The sequence below is a fragment of the Lepeophtheirus salmonis genome, chromosome 6 (genome assembly GCF_016086655.4).
Source record: "Lepeophtheirus salmonis chromosome 6, UVic_Lsal_1.4, whole genome shotgun sequence".
Taxonomy (NCBI): Eukaryota; Metazoa; Arthropoda; class Copepoda; order Siphonostomatoida; family Caligidae; genus Lepeophtheirus; species Lepeophtheirus salmonis.
The window spans coordinates 35,884,941-35,900,618 of record NC_052136.2 but is presented as its reverse complement, the minus strand read 5'-3'; the positions used below and the strand labels follow the sequence as shown (position 1 = coordinate 35,900,618).

The window sequence follows — 15,678 nt, the reverse complement described above, 5'->3', positions numbered from 1 at the left end:
ATATTTCGAAAAGGAAAATTGTTGAGGTTTGAAGATTATAATATGCAAAGTTCTTTGAAATCAATTGTGTGCACATCAATGATAGATGTTTTAACCAGCCTTTAGTTTTGTCCAAAACTCGGTACGGCCATTTTAAACATTTTAGAAAATTTTAGTATGAGCTTTCGACAATATATTGATTTTAGATGTGCCCCGAAGAAACTCCCTTTGCAGAACAATAACAATAAGTGGGAGAATCTGGATTCACCGTTTATGCGTAAAATAACTTGTTCAATTAGTTATACAAGTTGAAACTTGTATAACCAAATTGTACCAATTAAAAGAAGTTAGTTTTAACACAACGAATGTGATCATTTACCCTTCTCTAATAAGTTAAAATAAGACTCCAATTAGATACAAAACATTCTTAACCATCTGAGATTAAGCATATATCTTCCTGAAGTAGGTGCCAAACTTTTTGAATACGAATAAAAGCAATGCAGTAGCGTATTGATAACACACCTTTAAACAGTATTTTATTTACAGTTCTATTCATTGCACTATAAATTTTAAATTCGTCTCATCCAGCAATCAAAGCCTCCACACGGCGGCGGAAACCCTGGCAGGAGTTGATGTTGAACTTCTCGGACAAGTTGTTCCACTCCTTCACAATGGCAGCCTTCAGGGAGTCCACGTTCGGGTGAGATGCCCAATTAGTCTCCCTCTCCTAAGCAAAGTCCAACGGGTTCAAAACCGGCGAAGATGTTGGCCATATGTCCTTGGACCAAAAAACAACCATTTCTGTCGCCACAGAACTTTTGGCATTTGGCCGACGTGTGTGAGGGTGCACCATCTTGGGTCCCCACTTAGCTGGCCTCTGGGTAGGTGGCCTTGAGCCATGGCAGTATGGTGAACCTCAGCATCTTGTAGTAGGCCTCCGAGTCAATTTTCTCCCCATCCATAAAAAAGAGGGGAGGCTTCATCTTGCCTTTGGATGTCACGTCCCGCAGGACCATTGTTTGGGCCAGATGTTTTGTACGGAACACTCCCTTGACCTCCAGTGGAAATATCCCAAGCCAACAGTCGTTCCAACGGTTGTAAGCCTGGTCCACGATGAAAATCTTCTCGTCAGAGATTTTTTTTACTGTGGATGCATTTGCCTTGATCCCAGCACGAAAGTTCTTGCACTTCTACAGTATCTTTTCCTTCAGAGTGTCTGTCAACAGGTAGTGTGGGATCCTTGTGTAAGAGGACAACTCCAAATCCTCCTTCACAGCCCTCCTGATTGTCCCCTCGTCCACGTAAACTCGTTAGAGAGGCAATTCATGGATTTTGTGGGATCTTCCTTTATCTTCTTCTTCAGATCCCCCAGAAACTCAGAATCCCTTTTCAAGTGTTGTCCCCCACTTCCTTCTTTTCTTGAGAGGTATTTTCCATCCCTGTACATTTTCTATCAATAAAACCCCATCCACCACCCCTAGAGTATTGACACCAATTTATGGTTTTGCCCTTTAAATTGTAATTTATTTTTATTTTTAAATTGACTGAACATAAACTAAATAAAAACGTATATATATATTTTTTTTAAAGTTAAAAAGCAGGGGGAGAAAGGGAGAGGATGAAAAAAAAAAAGTCCTGAGGATATATATTCGATTAATTATCACTCTCCCCATCAGAATAACATAATATTTTAAAAAATATGGACAAAATATGTACAAATACTCCTTGGACGATGAGCGAGGGTTATTATAAGACTGTATTTTTTTATCATTAATTTGTAAAGATATATACGAGCATATTAATAACATACAAACTTTCCTTACAGCGCTTTAATCGAAATAATTTCCGTGAAAGCATACCCTAAATTTTAAATATTTGTACATGAATGATATACCCATTTTCGCCTTAATATTTTTTCTTAACCTACATAAAGACTTTTTCTACTCGGGGCAATCAAAATACTAACATTGTAAAGAGTTTAAGGGCTTCTTGGGCTGTAGTAAAGGTCACTTAAGTGTGGACAAATAGTATTTATGTGTCAAAATTAGTCATTTTAGGGATCTTGTTCCATTGTCCCAAATATGATACTTTGTGTTAATAAAATGTACGTTTTTAAAATATTTTTAGCATTCAGTTTATCAGTTCAAATGATTGTAAACCTTGTTTTTTTAATAATAAAAGAGGTCAAAGAAGTGATTATTGAATTACAATTCTCTTATTTATGAAATACTATCAGTAGTACCCGGCATTGGACGGAGTAATTATGCATTGCTTACAGACAAACTCTGTTTCAATAATATCAAAGGTAAAACCCCAAGAAATCATTTGAGTTACTCTCCATTTTTCATGAACACACTCACACTGAGTCACACAATACTAAGATGTTATCTCCTCAAGAATGAAAGCATGGCTTGAGAAAAAAAAAATGACGTTATGAGCCAAGAAGTACTTTAGTCTCTAGAGTGCTACCTCCTTGAGATATAACACCACACGCTCGTTGTTAAAATTGAGTTCTTAACTCATATTTAAGATACAATCACCCCTTTGGTCCACCCGTCCAATATATTGGACATTTTTAAAATGCTTATAAATATGAACTTTGGGAAGAAACAATTATGAGAGTAATTCTGAGTCATTCATTTCCAAGAAAATGTGGATTTTATGATATTGTTTTACTTTAAAGGACATGATTAATTTAAGCATTTTTTTTTTAATTCTCATTTGTAATATCAAGACATATTTATTTACTAGATGTGTCATCTACAAGACATTAAGATAGAATAAGGAAAGCTTTCAAAATATATGCATGTCTTCAAACTTTTGCAGAGCCGGTATACACTCTTGATAAGCAAATTGATTTAGTAGTGATAAAAAATGCAAAAGAAGGCTAATTTCCTGCACGTTCAATGTCGTCTTTTTTTTTTTTTAAAAGACACCATTATTAAATGAAGAAGCAACTAAATTAAATATTTAAAAAATAATAATATTAAAAAGGAATAAAAAAAAACAGAAGAGGGGAAAAGAAGTATTAAACAGCAAACTTTGTTTATACAAAGGTATACTTATGGCATACATTCATACGTATCTAAATACTATTCTCAACAAAACCACATGGTGTATGTATGTGGAATATGCCTACCTAAACTATTCATATATAAAAAGTCTGATTTTGACACTCTTTGAATCTTTTTATATAAATAAATGTATATATTTAAATAACGTATGTATGCATTCAATTCAAATGGGTAATACTATGATAAGCAAGGAAGGAGAGGAGCCAAGGAAATAATATCACCAATAATATATCTACATACCATCCAAAGATCTTTATAAAATTACCGGGGTTTTTTAAATGCAAAAAAAAATAATTATGGATTGATTAATATTTTTGCTTTTATCAAGTGTAATAATATATGTTTTAAAAATGTAAAAAAGTAGTTATATATTTATACTTCCTTAAAAATGCAGCATTCATGTTACTCATCCACGAAGATTTGTGACATTACCCCAGCTGCTCACCAGGGTTGCTACTAGGTATACACCAATTAATTGACACTTAATTCCTTTTCCTTTTTTTTTAGAGGAATGGTTGAAGGATACAATCAGGGTGTTCCCTCGCTAACACAAAAATACTCTATATATTGTGTTGCCAGCTCTCGACTCCCTCCTCTCGGTAATTGTCAACTCTGCCGATGAATGTGAGTAATTAGTAAATAATTTGCAGGATGTATAGTATCAATAGAGTTGTAAATTCTAAGGAATATCTCGCGTCTGACCTTCTTTTTAGTTGGTAATCTGAACAGTATTGTTATTCTACCCAGCTATTATCCTGATTCATTATTTATTGTAGAGAAAACATCAAAATATTTAGCAATCACTACATAGTATATCTGTTCATGAATGACGCATAACAACAATGGGAATTACACAATTCAAAAATATACTTTTTTGAATTATAATATGTTTCTGCATTTTTCCTCATGTTTTAAGATGTGAGAAGCTCAAAAATCATTTTTTTAGTAAGCCAAGTATGTCCTATATCCTGCCTAATCGGCCTTAAAGTTTTTCTAAAATACCTTTTTAATGATTTTGCGTAGTTTTTGGACAAAAGTATAGATAAAATACGCCATTGACTGCCAAAAAAAGATATCAAACTAAAATACAACCATTTTGGAATAATACTTTTTAGATATATTATTATCAAAGTATCAGAATTACCCGGTACAATGAAGGTAAAGGGAATCATTTAGGTGTGCGGACCGCAGTACAAAAAATTGTAAACTCCTATAAGTCAATGATCATTTCTCTTATATTTTGCCATTTTGTGCGGAAAACATATTATTATTTTCGAAAGATTTTAGACTTACCTCAATTTCTTATTTATAAATAATTTTTCTATTACCAATTTGAAAATCTGAATGATATAACTTTGATATTATTTCACATATTTTCTTAGACACTTAAAAATAACAACGTAAAATTTTTTTCGAGTTTCTCACATCTTAAAGCAAAGGAAGAAATGCAAAAACGTATCAAAATTCAAAAAAGTATATTTTTGAATAGGTCTAACTGGGGATTGGTTGGGTAGTTAATATGTCATTTTTCAGTTTCTTTTCTTTTTTTTACCAAGCAAAAGTGCTTCGAATTTACATCCCTTCGTATGCTACTTTATATACATAAATGTAAGCAGTTTAGTGTCAATTTTTTTCGCAAGTCTTGTTACCACGGTACCTACAAAATGAGCAACTTTTTCTATGCTTTTTCTTCCTATACAAAGTATATATTGACAGATTTCTTAGAATAACGTTTCACATGATATCTATTATTTATTTATTTTAATTATAACGATGAGTGTTTGCTTAGAAAAGTGCCATAAAAAGTAGAACAGGGACAGGAATATACATATATATTTACTCAGTGTTTGTTCATACATACTTAGATTTCCCATAATACATTTAAAGAAAACGTGATACTATTTTAATCATATAATATTTGTATTTCAAGTTTTTTTAAAAGCTTTAATGCATGTTGAATTACATATTATAAATATTAAGTTTATTTGGACATTTTTAACTTTTCATTTCATTGAATTCCTACAAAATGTTTTATCACAATATATTTATTATTTAATAGTGTTGGGTCAGGAAGTTATACAAATTGTGAACATCTGTACAATGACTCCACATGAAGTAGAAAATGTTTCATATGGGAACAGATCGTATAGCTTGAATGTGAGAAAATTGGTCCATAGAGTGAGGAAAAAAAAAATAAAAACTAGGACCAATATTTGATCAATGTTCTGGATATAAGATCGAACTTAAAAAAATAGATCTCGAAACGAGTTGGAACATTAATATTTACTGATTGTTAGTAAGTAAAAGTCCAGGAATTTTCGTCGAAAATGGCAAAATTGTTCATATATCAAACATAAAAGGATATATAAAGGGTTATGGAATCTTTCAGCATTAAGTTTTGAAATATATTCATATAATGTATATCTATCTTCAACACAAAGCGTTTGAAAAAGCTTTGAGTCTTAAAAATAGTGAAAAATAACTAAAGAATCAGAAACTACTAGAGAAAAGCTATAACCATACTGATTATGTATCAGGGGATCAAACTCTACTAAATTTATTATATAAAATAACTATGATTCAATTTGAATTAAAGTTTTAATTTGATTTTATGAATATGTTACCTCTAGAGTGACAACCCAAACCTTTTTAATATATGTCATGTTTCGGTGAATGGCTTAGTAGAAACTTAACGAAATAAAAAGTAAAATGAGTAAAAAATTCTACTTTAAGGATAATGCACCAGAAAATAATTTTCTTTAATGATTTTGTATAAGTTATGTAATTTAAAAAAGTATCATAGTAATATAGATATTCTGGATTTAAAAAGGAGATTAATTTCTGAAAATACCTTAATTCGAGTATGCGATAACTTGTGATAAAAACAGGAACCTGGGAGAGAACTAGAGTTTTTAGTAACGGAACCAAAGATTGAAGATATTTTGGTTCTTGTAGTTAGAACCGAGAAAATAATATTTTAATTAGTGTTCCTTTGTCAAATTGACTCGTGTTAAGGATCATTGACTAGGCATATACTTGAGGTTGTCTTATTAATCGTGACTACCCTTGGAAACCTGCATACTTATGTACGACTCGACAGGGTTTTTTTTTTAAATACAGGATCTACCATTTGTTGGGGTCAAGATGGGACTAAATCTAGTCAAAACCGGAGTTTAGGTCTTCTTACGGCTATTTACAATTATAGAGGATATGGCCCGAGTTTTCAGTCTCAATTATAGCTACCTACTTGTTGCAACAGTATACAAAAAAAAAAAAAAAATCAATAAAAAATATTTCTAATATTCTGACGAATGAAGCAATTCTTTATTTTGATTTTATCAATCATTTAGAGATAAATATGCATGTTTACATACTATGTAGAACAAGATGACATGACAACCAAATATTTTTTACTTTGTCATCAACATGCTCTTTTTTAGTATATATATATATATAGCACGTATATAAAATGTAGCTAAGAGGTACCCCAAAAGACCTTGGAGTAAAAGTTTTATAGATAAACTCATTCAATCTTGACCTAATAGCTGTCCAGGCTTTATACGACTTACTACTGTACACACTAGTATTGAAAGGCAACCAGTCAATTCCTTAGATAAAGGCATCTCATAGATAATTATAAAAATTGTAGGCGCCTCGACGCCTATAGGCTATTATGTATCTGATGATTATTTTCCTTCAAAATTATATATTATATAAAATTACTCTACAAAATACCCTTCATTACCATCGTCCATAAAACCATCACTCCGGATAAGTGATAGTTACTTGAAAAAACTTGGAAGATAGCTTACCTAAATTTGGTCTCACATTTTTTATTAGAGTAAAATTAGAAAAGATCACCATTTCTGACAATAATTTCAGCCAATTCTTACTGATTGTTTTTAACCACGTTTAGAAAATTTATAAATTATTATACCAATAAAAAAGTATTTCTTCAATATTTGATGTGTTCAAAAATGATCAAATACTTTTGTAAATTTTACCAACAAGGCACAAAATTATTTTTTTTTTAAAGTTTTGATTTTGTCAACTCTATTGCGTCAACTATAGCCATGTAGAGAAATGAATTTTTATGCCCATTTTTCAGAACTAGTACATAATAGTATTAGCATAAAATAGTAGAAAATTAACAATAGTGGTTTTAAATTATATGATAAGACATTTTAAAAAAATTAAAATTTATCGTAATCCAGTAAATAATTTTTACTATGTAGCTGTTTTTTCTTCTGCGTTGATAAGACAAAAGTTTTCAAATATGATAACCTATTTTTAGGTCCTAAACAAAATTTGCAAAAAAAATGTTTTAACACCATGCTTTTTGGATTAACTAAAAATTGTATATTCTCAAGATATTTCGTAATCAATTCTAACTCAATACCCATAAAGCCAGATGAATTATTGATATTTATATTTTTAATGTGAAAATATATATCAGAGTTAAGTATCCAGATTTTATGTCTTCTTCCCTCCATGATCTAGAATTACTGCAAAGTTTGAAAATATACATTTAAGATGCAACAAATAAAAAGTTCAGGGCACCTTTGGTATATAAATGAAGAAGAATTTTTGCAAAAAAATAAGGGAAATAAAAAGAAACAGGAATTATGGTCAAAGCAATTACAATTTCGGAAAGATCCATTAATTCATCAAATATTCCAAAGCAAATAAAAATACACTAAAAAAATCTAGAAATACTATATTTAGCAAATTTTGTTAAGAATAACAACCTCACACTTTTGTTGTTACATATTAGGAAATAACGTATAAATTTCCTCATTCCTACCTCTGAAACATGGAAATCCGGAAAAGACAATACACCTTAGAAGCAGGGCTGTGGACTCTCTTAAATTTCAGAGCAAGTCCGAGTCCGACTTGAATTTTAAGACCGAATCCATAGTCTGACTTGAACTTTTAGACCGACTCCGGATTCCAACTTGAACTTGGGACTATATGTAGTCATAGTAAATTCTTCGTCATCACCATCTTCTTGTTCTCTGTCGTCTTCAACCACACTTTCAATGTCTTCATTGGGCTAACAAACTGTCTTTAGCAAAGCTGAGACATCATCGGTTGCTAAAGTCGACCCTATTTGTTCCTTATCAAAAGATCCACAATTTTACTTCGTACACTATATCTCTCATGTGAATAAGTCTGAATAAATCATTATTCACATTTGTAGGGGAAAATCCAAGGACCGATAGGAAGACTTGACTGGACAGAATAAATAAGGATCAACACAAGCCTAACATGTGTTGAGAGGTCACTTTTTCAGTTTCCGTTGCCTGACCGCTTAATGCAGGTTTGCATTATATAGCATCTCTAATAAGTTTATAAATAAGATGAAAAGCCATTACAATGGGTATACCTAGAAAGTTATGGATCTAAATGCAAGTATCTATTTATATATTGTAGACCTAAATCTTTAAGGACTGCATCATTTATACCTAAAATAATATGTTGTACGTAGATGAACAAGACAAATGGATGGATTCTGTTAAAAGAAACAGAAACTAATATGTTGGGAAAATAAAGTAACAAAAACCCATATTTTTTAATCTCTCTTTTTGCATCATGAAGACGCATACTTGCATAATTATAATATGCACCACTAAGTAGGTAAATGCAGTTTTTATATTATGAAGAAAATTATACTTCTAAATGGTCCAGTAAGCACAAAAATATTCACGTTATGGCTGTACGTATAAAGAGTTTTTATTTATAGTTATTTTTCCCTAAATATTATTGGCATATTGAATTGTTATTACATTAATAATATCAAAAGCCTCTAAATAAAGATTTATTTTTTGTTTACGTAATATCTTTGTGTTTTCAAGTCTTTACTAGGAATTGAAGTTAAATAAACCATTATAAATATAGCAATATAATGCATAGGCAAGAACCCTATGAATTCAAAAAGGGACTGAGAACGAACGAGCTTGTTTCACTTGTCGAATGCAATTCAAACTTCTCTATAGTACCTTCAATCCTTTTGTGTCTGATATTTTGGGTGTGAGATGGGATTGTAGTTTTACAACATCCTTGGTGTAATGTTTAGTCAGTTGATTATCGGACTTAGACGTTTATTTTTGACTATTCATTATTTAATACTAATATACTCTAATACTATTATCTATAGTTTTGTGTCTGTCTTTAATTAGGAATAAAGAACTAATGATGGTCAAAAAAAAAAAATTTGATGATTAAATGTAGGCAAATATCTCTTCTTTTATATAGATCTAAGCTTTTTAAAGTTTGCTCATAAATGAATGTTCTATGATCAAAAAGAATAATAATTCAGCTGGCACTCCCATATTATTTGATACACAATCAAATTCGGTTCCAGTTTTTATGTGAAGACTTATCTAAATTTTTCTCTACAACTAAGTGAAGAAAGAATCCTATCGTCATGATTACATAAGTACAATATTGGTGACCCGCACCCTGAAATAATGGTCAGCTTTTCTGATTGTGCTCTCAGTCACATTAAGGTCAGTGGCATGTCTTATCATGCTGTTGTGAGATCATTATGTATTTTGGCACACCTAATTGCAACTTGTAACTATGCAGCATAAACATGAAGGGTATACTTATTTAATAAGGAAATGGTTATTCCTTTATTAAATGAAAGTGAGCTACAAACAATCACTTTAGTTGAACAATAAATTATATCAATTCAACGTTTATAAAATCCCAAAATGAGGAAACTGTTCTATATCAAGTTAATTGGTGAATTAATCAATCGCAGCTTTGATCCGAAAACATCATAAAATTTGTCCCTTCAGAAATTAGCTGCATAATAATTAACTTTTTTAACAAATCCATATTTATATATTTTCAACTGTGGATCTTTATGAAACATATTTTTTTAATATATTTATCATCATCAAATAGTTCTCCAGAGTCTTTTCAGTATAGATACGGAACATCTAATTGATTTGACAAATTTGTTTGAATATCTAAAAAAAAAACTCTAAGTAAATGAAGCAGTCAATCACATTTTAAAAATTTTGAGGATTTTTCTGCATAGATATTTGATTTGAAGAAAGCTTACAAATATTTTTTTTATTTTGTTTTTTGTCTTTCTAATGGAGTTAGATCCTTTAGTTGCAAATATTTTTTTGTTTTTTGTCTGTCTAGTGGAGTTAGATCCTCTAGTTACAAAAATGTCTTTTTTAACTAAATTTCAGACATTTAGCCATCAAATGAAAAATATTTCAACATTATTTGATATATTCTTCTAGGAACTATGAGCCTCTTAAGAAAACAACATCAATCTTATTATTTAACAAGGATTAACAAATTAAACATGATAAACATGATACAAATGGTTTTCAAATCTTTCAACATTAGATTTAGAAATATAATCATATCATTTATCTTTAACACCCAAAAACGCTTTCAATGTTAAAAAATGATGAAGATTTCAAGAAGTATATGACCTTTTTCTGAAAAATCTGAGGTTGATAAAGAAAAAAATAAGGCCATATTTGGAACCAAGGAGTTAAACTAAATTCATTCTATTTTGATATTGGGACGTTTTTACTGTTGAATAGTGTTTGTAGTTGCGTATTGTGAAGTTAACACAATATAAAACTAAATAAAATTCAAATTGTTTTGGTCAAAGATTACTCGGAAATAGTTAATTATTTCATAGCCCACAAAGATAAGGCGTAAATTAATATGCATTGAGGTAATATTTAATGGATTCCACTTTTAATTATGAATATGTGTGTTTTATTTATGCTTATTCCTAAAGTAATGATACAATAAGCATATAAAAAATACATACTACGAAATAGGTTAATATATTACTTGGCAAGAACCTCTTCTATTTCTAACTCAAACAATATGATATTCAATGAGGCAAATCTCAGGTTTTAAATATTATAGTTATCCAACTTACTCAGAGTCATTCCGTATGCAGGCATCCACTTCTAGAATATGATTTCCAATAAACCAGACGAGATTAGAGAAGTAAGGAGATGCAGTTTTATCAATGACAAAGTTCCGCATGGATATTTCATCCACTTTGTAGACATTTAGAGTGAGGGTTCGAACGGCAATGCGTACCATGCTCTCAGAATGATTGAAAAACTTGATGGCCTCTGTGTAGAGAGGAAAATCATTGGTGTGCTGAAATCAAGAGTGAGCTCATTAATTATAAATAAATAGAAGATGTACATACGTACAACATAATTATATGTATTTGAAAGTCCGTCAGCACAAAAACAAGCTAGAATGATTTATCTCAAAATATATTCAGGATTATGAAGTTATAGTACATTTCTATTAACGAATTATAATCCTTTGGAGGCACAGCTTATCGCACTTAAAGTAGCAAAAGTTATGTGCACTGATGAATTATATTTGAAAAGTCTTAACTTATTAAGAGACAAATTATGTCTCATAAACCAAATGAAAGAAATTAATTATAGTAAATCTTAGTGGCACAATACCTTTAATTGATCGAAATATGTCCATGAAATATTGGGTTGTAAGTATTTTTGATATAAGAAAATAAATTGGGCAGTTATTGGGTCATTCCACATCAAAACATCCAAAAGTTTCAAGAAAATTAGTCATTTTTTAGAAGATATAATTAATATTTATTTACCCCCAGAGGTAGGGTTGGTTTTTAAAGGTAGCAAAATTAAATATATTTTCCCAAAAATAAAACACAAAGTCAATGGAAGAATGTACGATCTAATATTATGTTTTTCTTAATCCATCCTCTCTGGGGTAATGTTCTATGAGCCATTGACTATTATAAAAAATGTATAAAGCAAAGTCCATTGCTATATTTATGTGGTCTGATGTTGAGTTGAAAATTTCAAAGCGTGGAAAATGCAACTAAAATGAGATTTATAAGAAGCGAAGTACAAATATATTTATATTTCAATCATTTGTTGGCCGATTATTAAAACTTCAAATCTTGTAAAGGATTACATTCAAACCAGATAATTGTTATTTTTCAATAATAAAAACTGAATCTAACAAGTACTTCTATAGCTAAAACATCTATAACATTTACTTGTCAATATATCCCCATGTTATTATGTTTTGTGATAATTTTCACAGAAAAATGATTTTCTTTTTAAAAACTAAAAGTGTCAGAACCTTTCCTAAATCCATCAAATTCAAAATAACTTTGATAATCTCAACACGTAACAGAAAAAGGGTCAAAACAGTCTTGTACATCATTTTAGAGATCAAAACCTTCATACAGAAAATTTAATATAGTGGATAGATATATTTTAGAACGATCTTAAATTCACCATAATCTCTACAAAATAGATTAGTTTATTTTACAGATTAAGTCATCTGATTGAAGTATCACATTGGGCTACAATGTGTTTTTCTCCAAAATGAAAAATATGGATTATTTATTTATGTATCAATTGAGGAAAAGACTATATGGACGCTTAATTAATTCAACAACATAATTTTAAAATTCAAACTTCTGAATCCCTTTACAAATAGAGAATGTCGTTTAAAAAAGTAATTTTAAAATATAGGTCAAAAAACGCCATTTGAAGACTGAAACCGAACAAACATAACTATTTCAAGAAAATACAGCAGAAGATCGGATCAACAGATCACCCTAAAAAATTGGATACCCTATACACAGGGGAAAATATTTTTAGTAAAGAAGTTGACCTTTTTGTGACCTTAGACCTTTTATATGACCTTAAAACTGTACTTTATAAACTTAAAATGTTATTAAACTATTGCTTGAAGCATAAAAAGGATTTAATGATGACGATATCTGCAAGTTTCTTATTATTACTTTGAAAATAGACTAAAAAATACAAATTCATGGGTGAAAAAGTAATTTTGGGGGTAGAGGTTTTTTTTGCATGGATTATATTTTTCTAAAGTGCTTAAAATATGCTCTTGTATCCGAAAAGTTGAGTAAACAAGTGAAATAACAATAATAAATGTAGAATTATTTTTTTTGTATAGTATTATTAACGAATCAACAATTAATGATGGCAACACGTGGGAAATCAAAAATATTTTATCTTTTAAAATTGAAACAACAAGAATGGGAATCATAATTAACTAGGTTTGCAATATGAGTCATCATCAAATATACTTTCTTTTTTTTAGCAAAGTGTCTTTGAACTGTCAGTTTGACCATGTCATTTTTGGGTTTGTATTTTATTTTTAAAAGTAACAACAATACAACTCTTTGTATCGAGATTCTAGGACGCACGTATATAAAACTTTTTGAATAGAAATCTGATTTGGTCATATATACAAACATATATTATGCATATATGTTAGATATATATTAATTGTGAACAAAATTATGATTAATTTAAAAAAAAAAAGAATAAATTAATATGATTTGTAGAGGCACTGGGGAAAAAGATTATAATTATTAATTATAGTTATTTTTTTCTCCTATTAAACAAGGAACATTAATTAATGAAATTATTATGAGTCTCTTACTCATCAAATAAATAACAAAACTCATTTAATTTCATCCATGTTAACTAGAAGAAGGATCTTTATGTACATTGTCATTATGTACTAATTGAAGAAATAACTAATAGTCTTGTTATCCGCTGATGAAAAACATTATTCATTTAAGGATCATCATATTCATTCTTTGAATTATATTTTCATAGTATAATAAGTTCCAAAGAAATTTTTTTAACCAAAATTGATATAATATGGAGGCTTAGTATAGGCTTGGATGAGCAGTACCTAGAAAAAAATAAATATGCATTTTTCTTTCCTTTTTTTAAATAATATTCTCACTTCGTCAGAAAGCAAAAAAAAATTTTTATCAAATGACCCTTTTTTTAAGGCAAAAATATTTTCGAGTGTTTATTTTTAAAAAAAAGTTGGATCGAATGACTGATTATTTTTACAGCCATTCTTTTTTGACAAACTGTGTTCATATATAATTAAATGACTTTTTCTTCCTTTGTACTTTAGAATTTACCTTTTATGTAAAGGAGGCCTCAACACTCTCCATAGATAATTAAATTAGTATTACTCTACGTTTTTTATGAGCACATTCACGCATAATTACTCAATACTTAGATGTTCTCTCCTCAAGAATGAAATAATAATGATAAGTGCAAGTAAAAAAAACAACCTTAAATCATATTTTATACAGCTCTATTCAGTATAACGTGTATAAAATATGAGTTGACCTGAACGCCTGCTAAATTTCATTGATTTTTACATAGCAACACCTAACATATACTGCATATGTGTATTATATACATTAGGGTACACAATATGCAGTTCTTTTTGTATACATATTTCCATTTTATTGTTCGTTTTCAAAAATGACACGATGAGCAATGAAATTATGTTAGTTATTTTTAGACAGACAAACTGACAAATACACTTTGCTTTATTAATCTAAATAATTTATTTCGAAAATTCTCAAATTTATAACTAATACCCACAATGGAAAAACTATCACATAAAATTAGTCGGTTCTAAGGTGCCAAACTAAATAAACAACTAATTTTTTTTTCTTACCGATTTTCAGCATTTGTATGTGAAAATGTACATGAAGCATATTATAATTTATCTACTTGATACCTAGGAACGCATAGATTATAGGTATTTATATATATCAATGTATTTCGTATGAAAAAGTAACCTGACACTTATTGGAAAATAAATTTAAAAAAAAGAGTTTGTCCTTCCCTTGTATTTATGGATATACAAAGTTCATATAAATATATAAAAAATACGCTATCTTCTGGTGCTTGAGGTAAATATTATCTTCATTGAAGTAAAAAAAAAAACTAAAAGTGATCGTACTCCTATAGAGAAATACATGCTTCTAGGTTATTTTTCAAGTTCTAGGTAATTTTGTCTCAAGGAAATTTTGCCGCCTTTTTATTTATTTTATATTAACGGTTCGAACTTTACTGTCGTATCTCGACCTGATCAATTATATGGATGGAACACGCATTTAAAATTACTACTTTTCCAAGATAGAAAGAAAAATAAATGAAAAATGAGGGAATTTCCCCCCTTATGATGATGCATTTTCGGGTAGTCATGCCAATTATTTCCATTTCTTATATGATGTATGTATGTAGTATCATGTTAATGAAGATACTGATCACCCCCCTCCCCATCATCAACAAAGTGAACGATATCAACATGATATATGTGCGCGCAGCTCACATTGAACAAAGTTAATTCCACGGACTCTCTATTTACATAGAAAACCCATACATTAATATTGAGTTGCAAATAGAATGAGCATTATATATCTATGAGTATATGTATATTAGACTGTCCCTCTTACTCAGCTGGCGAGAATAATAAGACTGAAAGCGAGAAAGCTTGAGGCCTTTAATGCCATTTTAGTTTGAAATAATGATATTTTTATCTAAAATTTGTCAATTTTTAAGCCTTTGTAGCGTCGCAAATCTCTTAAAAAACGGCAAGAAGCCAAAAATTCATTTTCACTTTTTGATTTTTTTAAAAATAGATAGCTATTAACAAAAATAAAGTTATTAAAAGTTTTCTTTTGACGCAGAGTGCCTCGTTCCAAATATGATACTTTGAGTCAAGAGACTTTTTATTTATTTTTTTAGTAGTATTTGCATTATCAGCTAAA

General features: G+C 29.7%; 1 protein-coding gene across 4 annotated transcripts in view; it reads right to left on the bottom strand.

Annotated features, from left to right (window-relative positions):
* Nucleotides 1-15,678, bottom strand: part of ema (C-type lectin domain containing ema) — a 234,140-nt gene that overhangs the window by 130,527 nt on the left and 87,935 nt on the right. For all 4 annotated transcript variants that reach the window (XM_040713885.2, XM_071889271.1, XM_040713886.2 and 1 more), the window contains one exon: nt 10,978-11,207. In XM_040713885.2, coding sequence (XP_040569819.1) covers nt 10,978-11,207 — 230 coding nt within the window. The remainder of the gene's footprint in view (nt 1-10,977; nt 11,208-15,678) is intronic.